The 24,703-nt window shown below is 42.1% G+C and overlaps 1 protein-coding gene across 2 annotated transcripts in view; it reads left to right on the plus strand.

Annotated features, from left to right (window-relative positions):
• The window catches only part of ptprn2 (protein tyrosine phosphatase receptor type N2), a 1,069,199-nt gene extending 1,045,325 nt beyond the window's left edge, over positions 1-23,874 (plus strand). For both annotated transcript variants that reach the window (XM_063044415.1, XM_063044416.1), the window contains 2 exons: positions 14,459-14,532; positions 20,158-23,874. In XM_063044415.1, the coding sequence (XP_062900485.1) occupies positions 14,459-14,532; positions 20,158-20,229 (146 nt within the window). In that variant the 3' untranslated portion in view covers positions 20,230-23,874. The remainder of the gene's footprint in view (positions 1-14,458; positions 14,533-20,157) is intronic.
• Positions 23,875-24,703: the final 829 nt, after the last annotated feature.

Here is a 24,703-nt window from a genome sequence, read left to right on the forward strand (position 1 = left end):
TACCACAGATCTAGCCTTTAGCTGACGATGTACCTCCTGGTTCATCCACGGCTTTTGGTTTGGGAATGTACAGTAAGTCTTTGTGGACACACACTCATCCACACAGGTTTTAATGAAGTCAGTAACAACTGCAGCATACTCATCCAGGTTCGAAGATGAATCCCTGAATACAGTCCAGTGCACCGATTCAAAGCAGTCCTGTAGGCATTCCTGTGCTTCCCTTGTCCATACCTTCTCGGTCCTCACTGCTGGTGCTGCGGTCTTCAGTCTCTGTCTGTGGCAAAGAATTCCACAGAATTACCACTCTCTGGCTAAAGAAATTCCTCCTCATCTCCATTCTAAAATGATGCCCCTCTATTCTGAGGCTTTGTCCTCTGGTCTTAGACTGTCCCACCATAGGAAACGTCCTCTCCACACCCACTCCATGGTTTCAATGAGGTCACCCCTCATTGTTCTGAATTCAAGTAAATACAGGCCTAGAGCCACCAAACACTCTTCATTTGACAAGCCAGTCAATCCTGGAATCATTTTCGTGAATCTCCTTTGAACCCTCTCCAGTTTCAGCACATCCTTTCTAAGACAAGGGGCCCAATCCTGTTCATAATTCTCCAAGTGAGGCCTCACCAGTGCTGTATAAAGTCTCAACATTACAAGCTTGCTTTTATATTCTAGTTCTCTTGAAATGAATGCTAACATTGCACTTGCCTTCCTCACCGCAGACTCAACCTGCAAATTAAGCTTTAGGGACTCCTGAACAAGGATTCCCAAGTCCCTTTGCACCTCAGTTTTTTTGTATTTTCTGTCCATTTAGAAAATAGTCAAACTTTTCATTTCTTAAGATGAGGATGAGTCTGCTCTACGTATCCAACGAAGAGGCAGTCATAGCTTGGATCCACGTGAGTGCTCATGGATACCCCTTGGGTTTGGAGAAAGTGGGAGGAGCCCAAGGAAAATTTGTTCAGGATGAGGACCAGTTCTGCCAGATGGAGGAAGGTGGTTGTGGTGGCGGGGCAGTGGGGCGGGGGGGGGGGGTGCGCGTGGTTCATTGGTTCTTTTGTCAAGAAAGAAGCAAAGGGTTTTGAGGCCTTCCTGATGGAGGATACAAGTGTATAGGGACTGAATATCCATGGTGAAGATGAGGTGGTCAGGACCAGGGAATTGAAAGTTACTGAGAAGATCGAGGGAGTGAAAAATGTTGTGGATGTAGGTGTGAAGGGTCTGAGCCAGAGGAGATTTTTACACAAGCATTGGTGTGTATGTGGAATGAACTGCCAAAGCAAGCAGTTGAAGCGGATAGAGTGATAACATTTAAAAGACAGTTGGCCAGGTACGTGGATAGGAAAGATTTAAGAGCTTATGGGCCAAATGCTGACAAACGCCATTCTAGTTCAAACCTTCCTGAGTAGCACTAGCAAACTTCTCATCGAGGGTGTTGGTTCCCCTCCATTTCAGGTACAAACCGTCTTCTTTTTACAGGTTCTCAGTGTGTCTTCTCCTCCATCTCACTGGCAGCACATTCCAGACACTTCTGGATGAAAAGACAATTGCCTCATCAATCTCTTTTAAACTCTTTCCCACTCACCTCAGAACTATGCCCTCTACAACTTGACCTCTCCACCTCAAGAAAATGACTCCGACTATCCATGCCTCATAATTTTATAAACTTCTAAGTTTTCCCTCGGCCACTGACGCTCTTGGGAAAACAATCCAAGTTTGTTCAACCTCGCCTTATAGCTAACACACTCCGATCCAGGCAACAACCTGATAAACCTCTTCCAAGGCCATTCCGGACACTTCAAATTTCGGAATCCAAATCAAGTTTACTATCACCGATACAGTGTTTGTCATGAAATTTGTCGTTTCGTTGCAGACATATAGTGCAAGATAAGAAATATTACTGTGTGTTGCTATAAATAAATAAATAATATCTAAGTGTAATTGTGAGGCCGTAGTCTTCATGGGTTCATGAACCTTTCAAAAATCTGAAGGTGCGGTGGGGGGGCAGGGGGGAGATCTGTTCCTAAAACGTTGAGTGAGGCTGCTGTACCTCCTGCCTAAAGGTAGGGAGTGTCCCAGATGATGAGGATCCTTAATGATGGATGCTGCTTTCCTGAGGCACTGACGCTTGAAGTTGTCCCTGATGTTGGGGAGGCTCGTGCCCGTGATGGATCTGGCTGAGCCTGCGACACACCGCAGCCTCTTTCGGTCCTGTGCACTGGAGCCTCCGTACCAGCCAGTGATGCTACCAGTCGCGATGCTCTCCACCGCACAGCTCTCAAAAATTTATTGGAGCCTTTGTTGTCATACCAAGTCTCCTCAGACCTCGAGTGAGGTGTAGCAGCTGGCTTACCTTCTTTGTGGCTGCGTCACTATCCAGCTTCTGGCTATGAGTAGCAAAAACTGAACTGCCTGTCTCCTCTCCCCAGAAGGAGCTTTGTTTTCTTACTGTCTTCTGATGAACGATGGTGATTGGGATGTGTTTATGCAGGCAGAGCCCTGGAGTTCATGCTTTCAGACCTCATCTGTACAATGCATCAGATAGGTTGCTGACTGCCCCAGCAGTGGTTTTTAGAGATTTTGTTAAAAATTATGAATGAATGGATAAATGAATGAATGAAACATAACAAAAACGTCATTTTCAACGATGATTTCATAACAATGATTTCTTAGGACAAAATTACAACAAAAATATTAGATATTCTTTAAAACAGACCGAAAGGGTGTAGGCCGAAGCTACAGCCTATTACGCCTACCCCTCTTACTAATACAACAACATATTTGGTGTCAATCATCACATCAAAACAAAAAATTTCATAATCTTTTAACACAAAATCCAATTCCAAGTATCACTTATTTACATTACTCACATTCATTTTAAATCATGTATTTTATATTTGTTCATTAAATTATTTTTAAAAAATTTTTTAAACTTGTTAAGTGTGGTGCATGTTTTTAAATTCTCACAACTGTTCCATAGATTCACCCCTCTGACTGAAATACAATGAATTTTTCATTTGTTCTTATTCTTTGTTTTTGAAATATACATGTTCCTCTCAAATCATGTTGACTTTCTCTCATTTTAGCTTTATTTGTCACATGTGCATCAAAATACACAGTTTCAAATCAAATCAGCGAGGATTTTGCTGGTAAGTGTTGTGATGCTTCCAGCACTAACATACCTTGCCCAAAATTTACTAACCCTAACTTATACTTCTTTGGAATAGACAATAGACAATAGATGCAGGAGTAGGCTATTCGGCCCTTCGAGCCAGCACCGCCATTCACTGTGATCATGGCTGATCATCCATATGGAGGAAATATTGGAGAAAACCAGAGCACCCAGAGGAAACCCATGCAGTCATGCAGAGAACAGACAAACTCCTTTAAAGACAGCGGCGAGAATCAGACCGTGATCATAAACCTGTCACGCTGTTAAGCGTTGTGCAAACCACTACGCTACCCTGATTGTGACCTCCGCCCTCATGAGGGAGACACAGGAGACTGCGGAAGCCGGAATCTGGAGCATCAAGCGACCTGCTGCAGGAACTCAGCGGGTCGAGCAGCACCTGTGAAGGGAGAGGGGGGAGGAATTATTGACATTTTGGGTGAAATCCCAGCACGAATCCTCTTGCAAGGTTTCGACTCAAAAAATTGACAATTCCCTCCTGTCTGACCCACCTGCAGATGTTACTCAACCCCCTGAGTTCCTCCCAGCAGAATGCTTGTTACTGCTCTGGCACTAACCCGGCTCGCTCCTGGATATAAAACCAACACTGGAGTATCTGAAGCAATCCTAGCACTGACAAACAAGGATGTAATTTGTTCAATACTCACTCGGTGTCACTTCTACTCTTTTGTCTTTACATAATGACCCTGAAGCCACTAATGCATTTGCATCTATTCAAGTCATGTGGCTGAATCTCTTTCAGAGTGTGGCTTGGAATCTTAACACCCTCTTTACTGTCACTGTAAATTCGAGCCACTTTAAACTGAGGAGCAACAACAGAAGGGCAATTAACCGCACAAAACTAGGAATTTGCACATCCTGCAGAGCGCATACTGCCAGAGCAGGAAGTGTATTTTTAATGAATATTTATGAGAAATGTGGGTACTTCTATATAAAAAAAAATGACAGAAGAGGAGGTTGCTAGATTTATTATCAGTAATTAGGTAAATGTTCAGTGAGTTATTCCCATTCTGGCTTTCATTAATAAGTGATTTTGGCCACAATTAAAATGGAAAGGTGAGAAGGAGGCTTTCCGTATGTGATTACTGTAACACTGATGATTATTAATTGATCACTGTCAATGTAAAGGTGTTGAACTACTGATTTTGTTTAAATAGATGAGTCACAGTTTACAGAGCAATGATAATGGTCCATATAAGACCATTAGACATAGGAGCAGAATTAGGCCATTTGGCCCATCGTGTCTGCTCTGCCACTTCATCGTGGCTGATATACGTTCTCCCCGTAACATTTGGTGTCCTTACTAATCAAAAACATATTAACCTCTCCTTTAAACGTACCCAATGACTTAGCCTCCACAGCCTTTGGTGGCAATGAATTCCACAGATTCACCACAATTTGGCTAAAAAAAATTCCTCCTCATCTCTTTTTGAAAGGGACATCCTTCCATTCCCAAACCATAACCATAACCATGACATAGGAGCAGAATTAGGCCATCTGGCCCATTGAGTCTGCTCTGTTATTCAATCATGGCTGATCCTTTTTTCTTCTCCTCCTCAACCCCAGTTCCCGGCTTTCTCCCCGTAACTTTTGATGCCATGTCCAATCAAGAGCCTATCAATCTCTGCCTTAAATACACCCAACGACCTGGCCTCCACAACTGCATGTTGCAACAAATTCCAAAAATTCACCACCCTTTGGCTAAAGAAATTTCTCCTCATCTCTCTTTTGAAAGTGGGACCCTCTATCCTGAGACTGTGCCCTCTTGTCCTAGACTCCCCCACCATGGGAAACATTCTTTCCACATTCACTCTATCTGGGCCTTTCAACATTCGAAACGTTTCAATGAGACCCGCTCCCCATCCTTCTGAATTCCAGCAAGTACAGACCCAGAGCCATCAAACATTCCTCATATGATAACCCTTTCATTCCTAGAATCGTCCTTGTGAACCTCCTTTGGACCCTGTCCAATGCCAGCACATCTTTTCTAAGATGAGGAGCCCAAAACTGTTCAAAATACTCAAGGTGAGGCCTCACCAGTGCCTTATAAAGCCTCTGCATCACATCCTTGCTCTTGTATTCTAGACCTCTTGAAATGAATGCTAACATGACATTTGCCTTCTTCACCACTGACTCAACCTGCACATTAAGGATGTCCTGCACAAGGACTCCCAAGTCCTTCTGCATCTCAGGCTTTTGGATTTTCTCCCCGTTTAGAAAATATTAGAAAATAGTCTGCACGTTTATTTCTACTACCAAAGTACATGACCTTGCATTTTCCAACATTGTATTTCATTTGCCACTTTCTTGCCCATTCTCCTAATCAGTCTAAGCCCTTCTGCATCCTACCTGTTTCCTCAACACTACCTGCCCCTCCACCAATCTTCATATCATCTGCAAACTTGGTAACAAAGCCATTTATTCCATCATCTAAATCATTTATATACAGCATAAAAAGAAGCGGTCCCAACACCAACTCCCGTGGAACACCAGTAGTTACTGGCTGCCAACCACAAAAGGATCCTTTTATTCCCACTCACTGCCTCCTAACAATCAGCCAATGCTCTAACCATGTTAGTAACTTTCCTGTAATACCATGGGCTCTTAACTTGGTAAGCAGCCTCATGTGTGGTACCTTGTCAAAGGCCTTCTGAAAGCCCAAATATACAATGTCCACTGCATCCCTTTATCTATCCTACTTGTAATCTCCTCAAAGAATTCCAACAGGTTCGTCAGGCAGGAATTTCCCTGAAGGAAACCGTACTGACTTTGTACTACCTTGTCCTGGGTCACCGAGTATTCCATCACCTTATCCTTAAGAATTGACTCTAACATCTTCCCAACCACTGAGGTCAGGCTAACTGGTCTATAATTTCCTTTCTGCTACCTTCCTCCTTTCTTAAAGAGTGGAGTGACATTTGCAGTTTTCCAGACCTCTGCCACCATGCCAGAGTCCGATAATTTTTGAAAAATCATTTCTAATGCCACCACAATCTCTAACACTACCTCTTTCAGAACCCTAGGGTGCAGTTCCTCTGGTCCAGGTGACTTATGGACGAAAAACAATTTCCCCCGGGATCAATAAAATATGACTATGACTATGACTATTTAGGTCTTTCAGCTTTTTGAGCATCTTCTCTCTTGTAACAGTAACTGAACCCACTTCTCTTCCTTCACACACTACAACATCAGGCATATTGCTAGTGTCTTCCACAGTGAAGACTGATGCAAAATACTCATTTAGTTCATCAGCTATCTCCTTGTTCCCCATTATTATTTCTCCTGCCTCATTTTCTAGCGGTCCTATATCCACTCTCATTTCTCTTTTATTTTTAAGGTACTTGAAAAAACTTTTACTGTCCACTTTGATATTATTTGCTAGCTTGCTTTCATGTTTCATCTCTTCCTTTGTAATGAATTTTTTAGTTGCTCTCTGTAGGTTTTTAAAAACCTCCCAATCCTCCATCTTTCCACTAATTTTTGCTTTGTTGTATGCCCTCTTCTTTTGCTCTCTGAGACTGCGCCTGCAATGGACTCCCCATAGTAGGACACATTCTCTCCACAGCCACTCTATCTAGGCCTTTCAATCTTCTGTAGGTTTCAATGAGATTTACCCCTCCCGCAGTCTTCAAAACTCTAGTGAGTACACACCTGAGCCATCAAACATTCTTCCTATGCTAACCTGTTCATTCCCAGGATCACTCTTGTGAACCTCCTTTGGATCCTCTCTAATACCAGCACTTCCTTCCTTAGATAAGGGGCCCAGACTGTTCACAATACTCAACGTCCTGTCTGACTTAAAGAACCTCAGCCATATAACATAGAAACATAGAAAATAGGTGCAGGAGTAGGCCATTCGGCCCTTCGAGCCTGCACCGCCATTTATTATGATCATGGCTGATCATCCAACTCAGAACCCCATCCCAGCCTTCCCTCCATACCCCCTGATCTCCATAGCCACAAGGGCCGTATCTAACTCCCTCTTAAATATAGCCAATGAACTGGCCTCAACTGTTTCCTGTGGCAGAGAATTCCACAGATTCACCACTCTCTGTGTGAAGAAGTTTTTCCTAATCTCGGTTCTAAAAGGCTTCCCCTTTATCCTCAAACTGTGACCCCTTGTTCTGGACTTCCCCAACATTGGGAACAATCTTCCTGCATCTAGCCTGTCCAATCCCTTTAGGATTTTATACGTTTCAATCAGATCCCCCCTCAATCTTCTAAATTCCAACGAGTACAAGCCCAGTTCATCCAGTCTTTCTTCATATGAAAGTCCTGCCATCCCAGGAATCAATCTGGTGAACCTCCTTTGTACTCCCTCTATGGCAAGGATGTATTTCCTCAGATTAGGGGACCAAAACTGCACACAATGCTCCGGGTGTGGTCTCACCAAGGCCTTGTACAACTGCAGTAGTACCTCCCTGCTCCTGTACTCGAATCCTCTCGCTATAAATGCCAGCATACCATTCGCCTTTTTCACCGCCCGCTGTACCTGCATGCCCACTTTCAATGACTGGTGTATAATGACACCCAGGTCTCGTTGCACCTCCCCTTTTCCTAATCGGCCACCATTCAGATAATAATCTGTTTTCCTATTTTTGCCACCAAAGTGGATAACTTCACATTTATCCACATTAAATTGCATCTGCCATGAATTTGCCCACTCACCCAACCTATCCAAGTCACTCTGCATCCTCCTCACAGCTAACACTGCCACCCAGCTTCGTGTCATCCGCAAACTTGGAGATACTGCATTTAATTCCCTCATCCAAGTCATTAATATATATTGTAAACAACTGGGGTCCCAGCACTGAGCCTTGTGGTACCCCACTAGTCACCGCCTGCCATTCTGAAAAGGTCCCGTTTATTCCCACTCTTTGCTTCCTGTCTGCTAACCAATTCTCCATCCACATCAATACCTTAACCCCAATACCGTGTGCTTTAAGTTTGCACACTAATCTCCTGTGTGGGACTTTGTCAAAAGCCATTTGAAAATCCAAATATACCACATCCACTGGTTCTCCCCTATCCACTCTACTAGTTACATCCTCAAAAAATTCTATGAGATTCGTCAGACATGATTTTCCTTTCACAAATCCATGCTGACTTTGTCCGATGATTTCACCGCTTTCCAAATGTGCTGTTATCACATCATTGATAACTGACTCCAGCAGTTTCCCCACCACCAACGTTAGGCTAACCGGTCTATAATTCCCCGGTTTCTCTCTCCTTTTTTAAAAAGTGGGGTTACATTAGCCACCCTCCAATCCTCAAGAACTAATCCAGAATCTAACGAGTTTTGAAAAATTATCACTAATGCATCCACTATAACATGTCTCTGGGCCTAGACTTGCTGGAACTTAGAAGATGAAGGGAGATCTCATTGAAACCTATCAAGTATATGGCCCAGATAGGGAGAATGTAGATAGGTTGCGTCCTATAGTAGGGGAGTCTAGGACCAGAACACAACACTTCAGAAGAGAAGGACGACCCATTATAACAGAGATATGGAGATATTCCTTTCGCCACAGAGTGATGAATTTGTGGAATTCATTGCCACAGTTGGCTGTGGAGGCCAAGTCATTGGGTATATTTAAAGTGGAGAGATCAAAGGTTATGGGTGGAAGGAAGGAGAATAGGATTGAGAGGGATAATAAATCAGCCCTGATAGAACTGCAGAGCAGTCCCGCTGGGACAAATGGCCCAATTCTGCTTCTATGTCTTGTGGTCTGATAATAAGGACTCAACACTAGTGTCTGTTTGTTGTGGCTCCTATATAGTTTGGCCGTTGTAAACCTTGTTTCTAGGGTTGTTCATCATCACCATTCGAGGTGACATCATCATTGCACAACCGAATATTCTCTCCGCTGAGTACTCGCGTTTGTGTTTGTCCGATTTGGCGTTCTGATAGGTTGGCTCACGCTCTCCGCTGGCTCCTGGCCAACCAGATTGCTGAGTGATCTCCGCTGGCCGTATCCCTGGTTATCAGTCGACGTGAGCATTGGTTCCTCGGGTGGCCACGGTTCACCTCTTGGCCCTGATCCCACAGACGCATAGGCTCATAAATTGCATAAATGGTAAACCATCTCCTTGCAAAGCACTGTTGCATAACATGAACATACTACTTCCCCATGGTCCATAGAAGTACCCAGTAGACCTGATGCAGACTTTCAACCTGAAGCATCCACATTTCTTTTCCCTCCACAGACGCTGCTCAATGAGGTGAGTTCCTCCATCCAATATAGAACACAGAGCAGTACAAAATAAGAACAGGCCACTTGGCCTACAAAGTTTGTGCCAACCATGCCAATCTAACTAACCTAATTCAATTGCATAAGGTCCATATCCCTCCATTCCCTGCCTGTTCATGTGCCTGTTCAAATGCCTCTTAAATTAGCTGCGGAGGCCAAGTCTTTATGTATATTTAAGGCAGAGGTTGATAGATTCTTTATTGGTCAGGTCATGAAGAGATACGGAGAGAAGGCAGGAGATTGAAGTTGAGAATAAAATTGGATCAGCCATGATGAAGTGGTGGAGCAGACTCGATGGGCCAAGTGGCCTAATTCTACTCCTATATCTTATGGTCTAAATGTTACAATCATATCTGCTTCCACCATCTCCCCTGGCAGCAGGTTATAACACCTACCATTCTCTGGGTAAACAAAAACTTATAAATCCTTTTTAACCTTTCCCCCTCTGACCTTAAAACTTTGCTGTCTAGTACTTGACAGTGTGCACGTGGCCAAGTGGTTAAGGCATTCAACTAGTGACCCGAAGGTCGTGAGTTTGAGCCCCAGCCGAGGCAGCGCGTTGTGTTCTTGAGCAAGGCACTTAACCACACATTGCTCTGCGACAACACTGGTGCCAAACTGTCTCGGCCCATGCCCTTCCCTTGAAGTCTTCCTCATGGAGAGGGGAGACTTGCAGCATGGGCAACTGCCGGTCTTCCATACAACCTTGCCCAGGCCCGTGCCCTGGAAAGTGAAGACTTTCCAGGCGCAGATCCATGGTCTCGCAAGACTAACGGATCCCTTTAGTATTTGACACATCCACTGTAGGATAAATACTCCAACCATCTATCCTCAACACAAGACATTCGACAGATGATGGAAATCTAGAACAAAACCCACAAAGTGCTGGAGGAAATTAGCAAATCAGGCAGCATCTATGAAGAATCTCAGTCTGAAATATCAGCTGGTTATTCCCCTCCATAGATGCTGCCTGGTTTGCTGAGTTCCTCCAGCATTTTGTGTGTGTGACTATTTATTGTCCATATGTCTCATAATTTTATGCACTTCAATCAGCTCGTCCTTCAGCCTCCGACACCCCAGAGGTATCAATCCAAGTTTGTCAAACTTTGTGTTAGAGCTAACACTCTCTAATCCAGGCAATGTCCTGGTGAACTACCATCTCTCCAAATCTTTCACTTCCTTCCTGAAAGCCAGCAACCAGAAATGCATACAATACTCTAAATGTGGCTGAATGAAAAGTTTTATAAACTGAAACATGGCTTCCCAATTCTTAAATTCAGTGCCCTTGACTGATGAAGAGAGATACTCCATATACTTCTTTTAGCACCCTATCTACTTGTGTAGCCACTTTCAGAGAGCTGTGGACTTACACCCTAAGATCCCTCTACACATCAACGCTCCTAAGGCTCCCGATATTTACTGTATTCTTTCCTCCCGCTTACTCAGTACTCTCAGGCCAGTGGTACCAATACATAGTAAACAGGGAAAGAAATGTACATACAATAACATCAAACTTACCACTCCAAACCATTCCCATCACCACAATAAAATCACTGTACAATTTACCACTCCAAACCATTCCCATCACTACAATAAAATCACTGTACAATTTACCACTCCAAACCATTCCCATCACTACAATAAAATCACTGTACAATTTACCACTCCAAACCATTCCCATCACCACAATAAAATCACTGTACAATTTACCACTCCAAACCATTCCCATCACTACAATAAAATGACTGTACAATTTACCACTCCAAACCATTCCCATCACCACAATAAAATCGCTGTACAAACTTACCACTCCAAACCATTCCCATCACCACAATAAAATGACTGTACAATTTACCACTCCAAACCATTCCCATCACCTCAATAAAATCACTGTACAATTTACCACTCCAAACCATTCCCATCACCACAATAAAATCGCTGTACAAACTTACCACTCCAAACCATTCCCATCACTACAATAAAATGACTGTACAATTTACCACTCCAAACCATTCCCATCACCTCAATAAAATCACTGTACAATTTACCACTCCAAACCATTCCCATCACCTCAATAAGATTATTGTGCAAATTTACCACTTCAAGCCATCAATACCACCATTAACAAACAGTTATTACTTCTAGTTCTGTGCACTTCAAACTAGCATCACTATTTGATTAGAGAGAACTTTTGATCAGAGTTTATTCTTGAAAGCAAACTTTGCAGTAAACATGGCAGTTATGAATTGAATTGAATTGACTTTTTACTTACGTCCTTCATATACATGAAAAGTAAGAATCTTTATGTTACGTCTCCACTAAATATGCAATGTGCAATTTATAGTAATTTGTAATAAATAGTGTGTACAATAATATAACATAGAAATACAGTTGTGTCAGCATGAATTAATCAGTCTGTTGGTCTGGTGGAAGAAGCTCTCCCAGAGCCTATTGGTACTGGCTTTTATGCTGTGGTACCGTTTCCTGGATGGTAGCAGCTGGTTGGGGTGATACAGGTCCTCAATTATCCTTCTGGCCCTTTTTAAACACCTGTCTTTGTAAAATGTCCTGAATAGTGCAAAATCCACATCTACAGATGCGCTGGGTTATCTGCACCACTCTCTGCAGAGTCCTGTGATTAAGGGAGGTACAGTTCCCATACCAGGCTCTGATGCAGCCAGTCAGGATGCTCTCAATTGTGCCCCTGTTGAAAGTTCTTAAGATTTGGGGGCCCATACCAAACTTCTCCAACCATCTGAAGTGAAAGAGGCGCTGTTGTGTCTTTTTCACCACACAGCCAGTACGTACAGACCACACGAGATCCTCAGTGATGTTTACGCTGAGAAACTTAAAGCTGGTCACCCTCTCAACCCCAGATCCATTGATGTCAATAGGAGCTAGCCTGTCTCCATTCCTCCTGTAGTCCACAACCAGCTCCTTTGTTCTTGCGACATTGAGGAAGAAGTTGTTTTCTTGACACCTCTGTGTCAGTCAGTGTCCTTTCCAGAGAGGAAACGTGCATAAAGGGAGGAGAATAGTCTCTGTGGTCCTTTGGGTTGGTTCTTTTGTCCCCACTTCTCCACATACCCCTTCATCCCATTAGCATTTAGAAATACATTCACTTCTTTTTGAAGAGGTGTTGGGAACGTGGCCAAGTGGTTAAGGCATTCGTCTAGTTATCTCAAGGTCGCTAGTTCGAGCCTCAGCTGTGGTAGCGTGTTCGTGCCCTTGAGCAAGGCACTTAATCACACATTACTCTAGTCTGTGCGATGAGTGGCGCCCCACATAGACTTCCAGTCTGCGCCTTGTAAGGCATGAAAATGCTCAACTCAGGCCTCTCATGGTCTGAGTCGATGTTCCCTCCCTTCTCTTTCTGATGAGTATCTAATGACTGGGCCTCAGCTACCCTCTGTGCTAGAGAGTTCCATGAGATTATAACTCTTCAGGTGAAGAAATTTCTCCTGATCTTGACGCGAAATGCCACGCCTCAAATGTATAGAAGCTGCAGTCCCCGGTTCAGCCATCTGGTCTGTCTAGAACAGGGGTTCCCAACCGTTTTTCACATTATTGAACCTTACCATTAACCAAAGGATTGGGAACACTTGGTCCACATACAGGGGTTCCCAACCAAGCTGGGGTCCACAGATCCCTCAGTTAATGGTAGGGGCTCATGGCATTAAAAAGGTTGGGAACCCCTGGTCTAGAGATCATGGAGACATCAGAGTCAGAATCAGAATCAGATTTAATATCACTGGCATATGTCGTGAAACTTGTTGTTTTGTGACAGCAGTACACTGGATTACATTTAAAAAGCTGTAAATTGCAATTAGAAATATATATACAGTACTGTGCAAGAGTCTTAGGTGTGCACACATACACACACACACACACACACAGACACACACACACATGGGCACACGCACACACACACACACACACACACACACACACACGCACACGTGCACACACACACACATATATATTTGGGAAATTTGTCCTTGCAAAGTTGTAATTTGTTCAGATTCTTTTTTGGTTTTGACTGGTCTTAAAATGGGTCATTCTAGCAGTAGGTCAGATTTTCTGCTGGAAACTTTTCAAACTTTATTTCATATTCGAAGTATAGGCTTACATGTCCTGTTCTTATGGGTCCCTGCACATAGAGGTGTTGAGGGTAATGAGTGGGTTGATTGTTTGGCCACAAAAGCTGTTTAAAGTTCATCTGTGGATATAGACCTTCCACTTAAAAAATCAGAAGCTAAGGAGTTGTTGAGGCTAAGAATTAAGGGATTATGACAAGTCTTGTGAGATAATGAGCACAAGGGCGCTTTTACAGAACACATAAAACTGTTGGATTGATGGGAGAAAGAGGTAAAACAAGAAGAGAAGGGATTATATTGACTGGACTTAGAAATGGGCATGCTACACTTAATTATTCCTTATGTCTTGTTGGAAAACATCACTCTGGGGTTTATAGGTTTTGTCATCATTATGAAACAGTTGAACACAATTCTTGTACAATGTTAAACGTATGAGCTTGAAAGAAAGCAAACGCAGGCTGCACTACTATCTCTGGGGTTGAGAGTTTTCATTTAAAAACTTTACTAAGTTATGGAGGAGACTTCAATTCATAATATTGTATTTCATTATTTACAATCTATAGGGCTTTGTGTGATAATTTTCATTTGATAAAGAACTAGTAAGGGTTTTATTTCCCAACTCTCTACAACCCACTCCAGTCCAGTTGGTGGTGGTAATGTACTTTTAAGTTGGACTGCCAACCGCCATTAAAAGTCAGAAGAAGAAAAAGATGTATAGTTAGGGTTAGAGCGTTGTGGGCATGTTATAATGGAGCCAAAAGCGTCGTGATATTTTGTAGCTGCCCAGCAGTATCCTTGCTGATTTGATTTGATGCAAATGACATATTTCACTTTATGCATTGATGTGTATGTGACAAATAAAGCTAATCTTTACATGTGCTCTATAGAAATGATGGAACACTCAATTTTTGGCTTATTTACAGGAGCCAAGGAGATTGATATCGCAGCAACGCTGGAACACCTGAGAGACCAGAGACCAATGATGGTTCAGACAAAGGTAGGTTAAGGTGAAATTTAGATTCTCCTCAAGCATTCAGTCTTGAAAAGAGACTACACTGTAAACCTTTACTGCCTTGAATTTAGAAGATGATATCACTGAACTTGTTAAGGTAGAGGATGATGAAGGAGTTTCAGACCTCCATATCCATATGGGGCCTACCTAAATGAAAATAGGAAAATAGGAAAACACTTCCACACATAGAGCAAGTCAGAAATTTGGAACTTTCTCCTGCAAACCACAAATGATGATACTTACTACCTGTTTACACCACTGGCCCTAAGGGCAGCAATGAAGGTCCTCGATCTCTGTCTGTCCTTGGCCATTTTCTCTATTGTGTGCTTGTTCTTGGTTCAGGGCTTCCCTCATCATGCCAGTCACTTCCTCTCGGTTTTTCCTACTGCTTTCCATGCAAGTCCCTAGCACAGAGGGTAGTTGAGGCCTAGTCTTTAGATACGTTCAAGAAAGAGGTGGATTTATATTTCTTAATGCTAAGACTCAGGAATACTATCGCACACAGATACAGAATTGCTATTTCCGTAGCAATTTTTTTTTGACCATTCAGGGTTGTTAGCCTGAATCCTTGAACTTGGAGGACTAGTGGACCACTCTTACTCTGGCCTCTACCCTCTGACCTGTTTGGCGTGGGAGACCCTACCAAAACGCAAAGCACAAGGCTCTGACTCCAGTCAACATACCTCTTGGGGTCTTTGAAGCATGCAAGCTTCCAAAGCCTATGACAAGTTAGTGGTCCTCTTGAGGAAAATGATGAAAGGCCCGGTGTCAATTTTAAATTTGAGAGTTGTATTTAAAGTGAAGATTGATAGGTCCTTAACTGGTAAGGACATCAAATAGTACATGGAGAAAGCAAGAGAATGGGATTGAGAGGGATAATAAATCAGCCATGATGAAATGACAGAGCAGACTCAATGGGCCGAATGGCCTAATTCTGTTCCAATGCTTTATGATCTTATATTTTATTTCTTGACTGAAGATATTAAGGGAAAGGTGCTAGGGTCACAAACCAGAAAGTGAATGGCTCAAGATGTTAAATAGCTTCTGCCCCTGAATGAAGATGGAAATCATGCAGCAACTCAAGGCATATTAGAAAGAAAACAAAAGGAGGGGGTGATGGGGCTGGCAGGCAGGGTGGGGAGAGAGAGAGATAAAAAATCCCAGTCTTTTATTTATTCTGAGAATGAAACCATTTGCTCAGTGCTTGCAGTTTTATCTGAGACTGGGGCCTTCATTTGAAGCTTACCCAAGTGCCCTCAGGTGTCCTAAAGGACCGAATCAAGTTTCTGCTCTCAGTCATGGACCGAAGTGGAAGAATCCTAATCACCACGGAAACTGGCTCCAACTGCTGCTAGGCAACAACATGCCTTCTCACACACTCTAATTTATTTATTCAGACGCGTGGTGAATGATAAATATCTAATTACAGGCCAGCAGGAGGTTCTCTCCGGAGAGTTCTGGGTTTGTTTTTTGATCGATTTAAACAAACCATGCACTCACATCACTGAATACAAATAAAGACTAAAAGGGCCCAGAATTCATTTAAATCTGTGGAGAGAAAGTCAGGTTTGAAATGTCAATTATATTAAGTCCTGTAGCACACTAGAAGGTGAGAGATGATACCAGCATCGTTTACTAGCCATCCCACTTATTGCCAATGACTGAATTAGTTCTGTCAAAATGGATTTTACTTAAGAAAAACCTTCTTCACACTTAATAGTAATATGCTATTTTATAATACTTGAGGAACAAGTCAAATGATTAGAACATCATCTTCTTCTATGAGAAGAAATGGTAATCAGATGCACTTGAAATACCCAGTGGATCCATGGACAGCTGAGAGGAGGGAGGGCAGGTCAATATCTCAAGGTTGGAGTCTCTGTTGGAAGATGTCTCTCTGAAAACTGACTTCCTTCCAGTGTCTGAAATAAACCACACAGCCACATGTTCCATTATTCCTGAACCAATTCGCCAAATGAACTATCCAATTAGGCCAACCCCTGCACTTTTCCCAAAGGTCTGAAGTTCATTTTGCTTTTAAGGAGAAAATAATCTTCCCTTTTAAAATATCAGCTTCTACCACCCACCAGGTGGGAGAAACAAGTGACTAATCCCCTCACGGGATTCTCTTAAATACCACGACAATCCTTTGTTGGAAGTCACATTACCTAAGCTCATATTGGCTGGGTTACTCAGAGCTTGGGGACACTAACAGGCCTATGGTAACAAGTGAGGCATAGGAAATGTCATACAGGCATACAAAACTGTGAGGGGGATACAAGGGATGATTGATAAGTTCGTGGCCTATGGTAGAAGAAGTCAATTTTTAGCACATTTATTTTTCAACATAGTCCCCTCCTACATTTGCACACTTAGTCCAGCAGTCGTGGAGCATACGGACCTCCAGAAAGTGTCCACAGATGGGTGATTGATAAGTTTGGGGCCTAAGGTAGAAGGAGATGAGTTATACCGCTCTTGTTACATGGACATGCAGGTCAACTCTTTATAATCACTCAGATTATGCAGAAAGTTTGAAGTTAATAACTCATCTCCTTCTATCTTGGGCCACGAACTTATCAATCACCCCTGACGAGTTATTAACTTCAAACTTTCTGCATAATCACTCAAAAAGTTGAACTGCATGGGCATGTAACGAGAGCTGTATAACTCATCTCCTTCTACCGTAGGCCACGAACTTATCAATGTGGACACTTTCTGGAGGTCCAAGATTCGTATGCTCCATGACTGCTGGACTAAGTGTGTAAATGTAGGAGGGGACTATGTTGAAACGTAAATGTGCTAGGTTTTCTAAAATTGACTCCTTCTACCTTAGGCCACGACCTTATCAATCACCCCTCGTAGATAGGGTAAATGCAAGCAGGCTTTTTCTCCTGAACTTGAGTGAGATGAGAACTAGGGGTCATAAGCTTAAGGTGAAAGGTGAAATATTTAAGTAGAACCTGAGGAGGAACTTCTACAGATGGTGGTGAGAGTGTGGGATGTGCTGCCAGCAGAGGTGGTGGATGTGGATTCAATTGCCACATTTAAGAGAAGTTTGGATAGGCACATGGATGACGGGCTAATGGAGGGTTGTGGTCTGGGTTCTAGTAGCAAAAAAACAGGTCGGCATGAACTAGATGGGCTGAGTAGTCTGTTTCTGTGCTGTAGTCCCACGTGATTGAATGGCTGTATGTTTCTTATGCTGATGAGAAAGCAAAGTAAGTGGTTTTGCAGGCCAGGAAAGATAGGCCTGTTATCCAATAAGCCAAAGGCACAAGAGACTGCAGGTACTGGGATCTGGAGCAGCACGCTCCATGCGGGAGGAACTCAGTAGGTCAGGCAGCATCGATGGAGGGAAATCGTAGTCATTACTTCAGATCAAGACCCTTCATCTGGACTACGAGGCAGCACAACATCATGGGCTAAAGGGCCGGTACCACGCTCTGCGTGCTGTGTTCTACTTCATCCAGTCCAGGTGAAGGGTCTTGGCCCAAAACATCAACGGCCTGCTTGCCTCCATAGATGCTGCCTGACCCACTGAATTCCAACAACACTTTGTGTGTTACCAAATAAACCAGCACACCACAAAATATCTGCTCTCAACTCACATCAGTCAACACCTGCCACTGGGCTGCCGCTGCCTTTCACGAAACCTTCCCCCTCCATTTCTCAGGAGTTCCTTCCATCCCAGTACTCTGGGCCACCTCTAAAATCCCTCCGACCCATGATCACCATTACACAATCCCCAGCGACCAGCAAGAACCCCTCCCGCTCATGATCATATCTCCCACTCACTCTCACCCGCCCCTGCCCACCATTTCCCTCATTCCTACCTCCTCCCCTGCTGTCGTCCAGAGAGCAGAAATCTGACAGAAAGAAAGAGACCTGTGTTTAAAAACCTCATCACATTCAGAGGATTTTGAATTTCAGAACAGGTCTAGTTGGGGTCTATTACTACAACTGGTTGGGGTGAATTTGAGTCAGGAGAACAATCAGCCCTGATTCCCACAGTCTGCAGTGGTATCATTGTAGTGAGACCTGGATCATATGCAAACGTCTATCACTGCTCGTAGTCACACATGTGTAGCCAGGTCCAGTTATTTTTCATTCTTTTTCTTCAGAATGCCAGCATTTGATAGAGTCATTACAAGGGCATATGTTGTGTTGGCCTTCATTCGTTCAAGAGTTATGAGGTAATGTTGTAGCTCTATAAATTGTTCTTAGTTCTGGTCACCTCATTATAGGAAGGGTATAGAAGCTTTAGAGAAGATGCAGGGATGATTTACCAGGATGTTGCTTGGGTCTAGAGAGCATGTCTTAGGAAAATAGGTTGAGCAAGCTGGGGCTTTTTTGTTTGGAGCAAAAGAGCATGAGAGGTGACTTGACAGTGTGCAAGCTGATAAGAGGTGTAGATCAAGTAGATAGCCAGAGACTTTTTCCCAAAGTGAAAATAGCCTATATGAGGGGCCATAATTTGAAGGTGATTGGAGGAAAGTATAGGAAGGATGTCAGAGGCAAGTTTTTACACAGAGTGGTGGGTGTATCGGACAGCCTGTGGTGGTAGAGACAGATACGTTAGGGGCATTTAAGAAACTCTTAGACAGGTTCATGGATGATAGAAGATTGAAGGACTTGGTAGGAGGGAAGAGCTAAATTGATCTCAGTGTAGGTTAAAAGGTCAGCACAACACCATGGGCTCCTGCATTGTGCTTTAATGTTCTACATTTTATATTCTATATTTTAACTTCTTTAATTGCCCTTCAGGAGGCAGAGGTAGAGGTGAGCTGCCAACTTGCAGCAGCCCTTCTGGCAAAGGTACTGTCCCAGGGCTGGAGGTTGAGGAGTTCCAGGATTTAGGCCCAAGGGTATGGAAGGACCAGTGCAATGTTTCCAGGTCAGGACAGTATGTGACCTGGATGTCATGCACACGGTTGGCCGTGTTCCCGTACACCTGCTGCCTTTGTCCTCCTTGGTGGCAGAAATTTCAGGTTTCAGGTTCCTCTATTATCCGTGTGGCTGTCTCATAGTCTGAGTGGCCTGAACAAATAACTGCTGTGCATTATTGAGCTGATGCAGATTTCAGCCACTGTAATGACAGCTTGTCCTCCAACAAGATGGGGAAGAGGAGGTACAAAAATTGGAAGGATAGCAAATATCAACGGCATCAGTCTCTATGGAACTTTAATAAGGTTTTAGTAGAAAAACAGACAGGTGTCAAAATGCTTAGAATGCAGTATTGGACTGGTAATGCAGAAACATGAGTTGGAATCCCACCATGGCACTTGGGGGATTTAAATTCAATCTACAAAAATAAAATTTGGAATTGTAAAAACTCTGAAACCATTTGATTATGATAAAAATACATCTGAGTTGCTCATTTCCTTTAAAGAATTCTGTTGTATCATAACTGGCCTGGCCTATATATGAAAGTAATTGTATTTGGCTCTTGTGCCCCTGAAATGGCCTAGCAAGCTGTTCAGAGATGGGTAATGAATGCTGTATGTCTGTAACATGGAATGAATAAGGGAAATGGCTTCCCAAAGGTTAACTCTTATTGCGCATAAATAAGATAGCAATCTATTCTAACCATGTTGGGTTATTTTTCTGCAGGAGCAGTTTGAGTTTGCATTGACAGCTGTGGCTGAGGAGGTGAATGCAATCTTGAAGGCCCTTCCACAGTGAGAGACCACCAGAGATTCCACCTAGTTCCAACACCTTAATCTTGCCGGTCTACATGAACGTTGTAGAAACGTGCTCTGATCTTAGCTGTGTAACTTTTACTTTAACAGCTTTAGAAAGTGTGTCCCTTCAACATCTGTATTTGATGCAATTCTTAGCTCAAAACATAAACTCTGAATGGTTTCAAAGTAGAAAGAATTAAAGGTTAGATTATAAGTCTTTGTATATATGCTTTTTTGGGACTGGACAGAACTGGATACAAAATCCTCAAAAAGATTGAGGACCACACAGATTTTAATCAGTTACCATTGCAAAGTCTAAGTATTTTCCAAAAGAAATTTTTTTAACTTTTATTAATTTCAGTATTAGACAAAAGTATGGCAAGGCTTCTCAGTATTAATTCCACAGTATTTGAATACAGTTGATGAATCCTACTGGTATTTCATAATGATCATGTGATTCCACGTAGGCAATCTCACCACTTGTGCCATAAGGCACAACGCTACAGAGTAGGAATACAACTGTGTACCTGTACAGTAAGGTGCACTGCTAGGTACCTATTTATGGCTATCTATCATGGGGTTTGATATTAGACCACTGGGAATTACTTCAAGGCAGCTCCAGTACAGAGTGGAAGATCTTTTGAATATGTTTTGAAAGGATACTGTTTAGCAGAAAGTCGCCCATTCAGTTGGATAATTTAAGGAGATTCTTGCAATTAGTTGCAGTTAGATTTTCCCTTTTCCGTAGAGGTACACCTTAACAAACGGCCCTGCCAGTATGAATCTGACCACTGAACCACCTCCTGGCTTCAGTCCTGTCAGCTTTCAAGATACTCCATACCTGGGATTACTGATGAACTTTGCAGTGGTTCCATTACCACCTTTCAGTTTGTATCCATTATGTTTGAACACTTCTGTTGCTCTCGAACTTTTCTCTGCTGATTTCTTCAGGCAGACCACCGTTACTTAAGCAAATAATAATTCAGATATGATTTTGTATCTCTAATTAGTTAAAGACAAGCAGTTAAAGGTGCCATGGTTTTGAGAGTTTGATTCCTCTGTTGTCAGAAGAATCATGTTCAAAATCCTGCCTAGAAGTTAATTGGGAGAATGTAATTGCCGATTTCAGCTTAGGATGATAAATAAGGTTAGGATATGTGCACTGCATGAGTCTGGTGATTCATCCTGTTATCCAACCCCAAACAGAGCTTGAGCAGTTTATCTTCTTTGCTTCTGAGTTAACTGCGGAGTGGAGAGGACAACATAATAATGGTACTTTTGGAACCTAGAATAAATCCGTGACATTTCACAAACAAATGAACACAGTCAGAGGAGTTAGAACAGCGATTAAATCTGTGGGAGAACTTCGGTTTCTTTCAATCTGGCCTTGGTAGACACAGTGAAGAAGTGAGTGTGCTTGTCTGAGCTTAATGTCACAGGAACCCCTGGGATCCTTCTTGTCATTGCTCAACTAATAGTCTTCAATGGTTGCAATAAGTAAGGTAAATCTCTTTTATGTGGATCTTATCTTTATTAATAAATACATTAGTTTCAATGTTCCTGATACAGATTGTGAATTTGAATCCATCATGGGGTATAAATTCTTTGCTTCTCATGAACGTAAGCATCTTAAAGTCAATGTCCTCCTAATCCTAATGGTCAGTAGCCTAATCCTGATTGCAAAGGCATGATATTAGTACAAATACTTGGAACAACTAAGATCCAGTGTATTGAGGTGCAGTCTGTGGAATCTGCAGAGTTTTGGAAAGTTACCCGGCATTTTAGTTGTTGAAGAGTAAATATTCACGTACACATAATGTATAAAGAGAGTCTGGGGCTTATGCTTGTCCTTCCCTTGCCACTCCCTGACCTTCGTTCACACACATGTTGAATATCTCACTGGTAAAATACTGAAAGTGCAGTTCTGGGGTTGGAGTCTAGGCACTCTAGTTGAGATTAAGCAGAGTGAGCGGTCTCTTTGCATCTGATTTATATCAGTCCTGCGGTGGGAGCACCTGATTCCCAGCTGTTGTTGGACTCTAGTACAAGTCTGTTTATCGTTGACACACCATGACGGGCCTTTATTTTTCTGCAGTGTACAGGGACAGCTGGCGCTTAGTGCCTAAGCAAACAAAAGTAAAGTGCATTCAACCCAAATACATACATGCTTAAGTCCCAGGTTCTGTCCTGTCCCATTCAAGATGACACAGCCTCATCCCATTGATCTGAAGGGTTTCCCACTTCAGATTGAGTTTCAATGTGGGCATATGGTTAGAAATCCTTAAGTGTTTGATTTTATTCAATTCTGACAACTACTACAGTCTGTTGCAAATTTGATGTTGACACAGAATATATAGTCTTTGTCTGTAAATAGTCCTACTTATATAAGACTGATTGCATATACTTACAAATCTATTTTATTTGATTTAGCCTATGAAAACAGCATTCCTTTCAGACTTGCTTGTGGGTTTTTTTTGTGTTAAATAGTCTAATGCTCACTTCTTATTGATTGTTCCTTTTATCTAATAAATGATCTGCTTTATTTCATAAATTAGAGCTAATTTAATTCGTTTGGTAGTGATAGACTTTGTGATGACAATTATTTATTGATAATTAGCCACTGATGTAGCTGGGTTACTGTCAGTACCCTTAAGTTTTCTCTGCTTTTGTTGACCAAGCTTTAAAAAATCAACTTGTTATTTTGCCAAAAACTAGTAATGTATCATGACCAGACCTTGCTGAAAATTTTCAATGTGGTTATGATTTGGGATGGAAGAATTTGATACATACATTTATACAACATGGAAACAGCCCCTTCAGGCCAGCTGGTCCATGCCAACAAAGATCCCACCCAGGCCAGTCACATTGGGAAGGAAAATCAGCAGTAATTCTTTTTTTCCTGATCACCTTGGATATTTTTATCAGATAGTTCACTCATGATGCATATTGCCAAGCTCCGTTCCAATGGGACCAACTGTTATAGTGGGGTAACTGTTCTGATAGTACCTGTTTCATGTAATCATCCAAAGATAATTTTGAACCCAAAACATTTTAACACTAATGCCTAACTGAACCAAACAATGGTGTAAAATCTTCGAGCAACATGCACAAAATGCCGGAGGAATTCAGCATTTTCGGTTTGCTGAATTCCTCCAGCAATTTTTGTGTGTTGCTCAAGATTTCCAGCATCAACAGAGTCTCTTGTGTTCATGTTAAATCTTTGATATGATTTTCTTGTTAAAACTAATTCAATTACTTCTTTTAACATGAGATCTGTAAAAGCTTTAGCGGTAAGCTCATATATATGTCCTCAAGTTTACACAATTTAGAACATCAGATTGGATTTTCATCACTTTTTAGCATCCTGAAGGGACAGTTTGAGAGTTTGCAGTGTTTCCACACTATAACCTACTGGCCAGTTCAGGGAAACCACTATCTCCCTGGAACAACTGTGTGATATCTGAATCTACCTATTAATACAGGGTCATTCTGAAACTGTCTCTTCGCTTACTCCCTGTTAATTTATAGTTATTTATCTGTACAGATAACAATAAAATATACAAAATATTTTGTTCTATCTCTTTAAAAAAAATGTGAATAAAGTATTGTTTGTGGAGTGGTGTAAACTGTAACAGAGACTTGAACGCCTTCAACTTCTATTGCAGGGGAATATTCTTATTTAAGCCATCGGTGGCCATTTTGACATCACTGATGGGAAAATTATCAGTATATCAAAGAATGCTGTTGATAAACACATAGAAAAACGCAGTTGATAATAGGCAAGGATTAGAAAGGCAGACAATGCTTAACTAATCTGCTGGCGGTTTTCCAAATACTGTATATAATAATCCCATTGAGGGTGTTATGGATTTGTGTTGTCTAGAGGCATTTTATACAATTCCAAATAGAACTACTGCCCACAACAGCATCTTGCATTTAATAGCTTTTCTTAATATCCTGTAACGTTAAATAAAGTAAAATCAAATTAAATTTGGCACGAGATTAAATAGGTGACTATATCTTTGGTAACATTTAAGAGATTTTGTGAAGGATTAAGCAGTTTGTAAGGGGAGAAAACTAGACCAAAGAGAGTTGAGAGTATTCTAGTGCTTGTTGCAAAGCCAAAAGCTGGTTGTTAAGGATAGTATTGGTTCCAAGAGGATTCATCCTCTCAGAAGATTATAGCAGAGCTCAGAAAGCCACAGTTATAGATGGAAGTTTATTCTCACTGGAAAAAAAACTTAGTAGTAATCTAACAGAGGTTGTCAGAACTTTGAAGGGAATTAATTAGCTGAACCCAAGCAATGACGAGAAAAGCTTTGAAAATTAGCAGTAAACAAAGGAAGACAAGGAAATGACAATGACATTTAATAAGTTACGAGGCAAATAATACAAGTTGAGAGATAGACTTTGACAAAATAGAAATGAAGATCAATTTTGTAAGGTAGAAATGAGGGTTTGTGGTTGAGACTGTT

Source organism: Mobula hypostoma, chromosome 3 (assembly GCF_963921235.1).
Source record: "Mobula hypostoma chromosome 3, sMobHyp1.1, whole genome shotgun sequence".
Lineage (NCBI taxonomy): Eukaryota > Metazoa > Chordata > Chondrichthyes > Myliobatiformes > Myliobatidae > Mobula > Mobula hypostoma.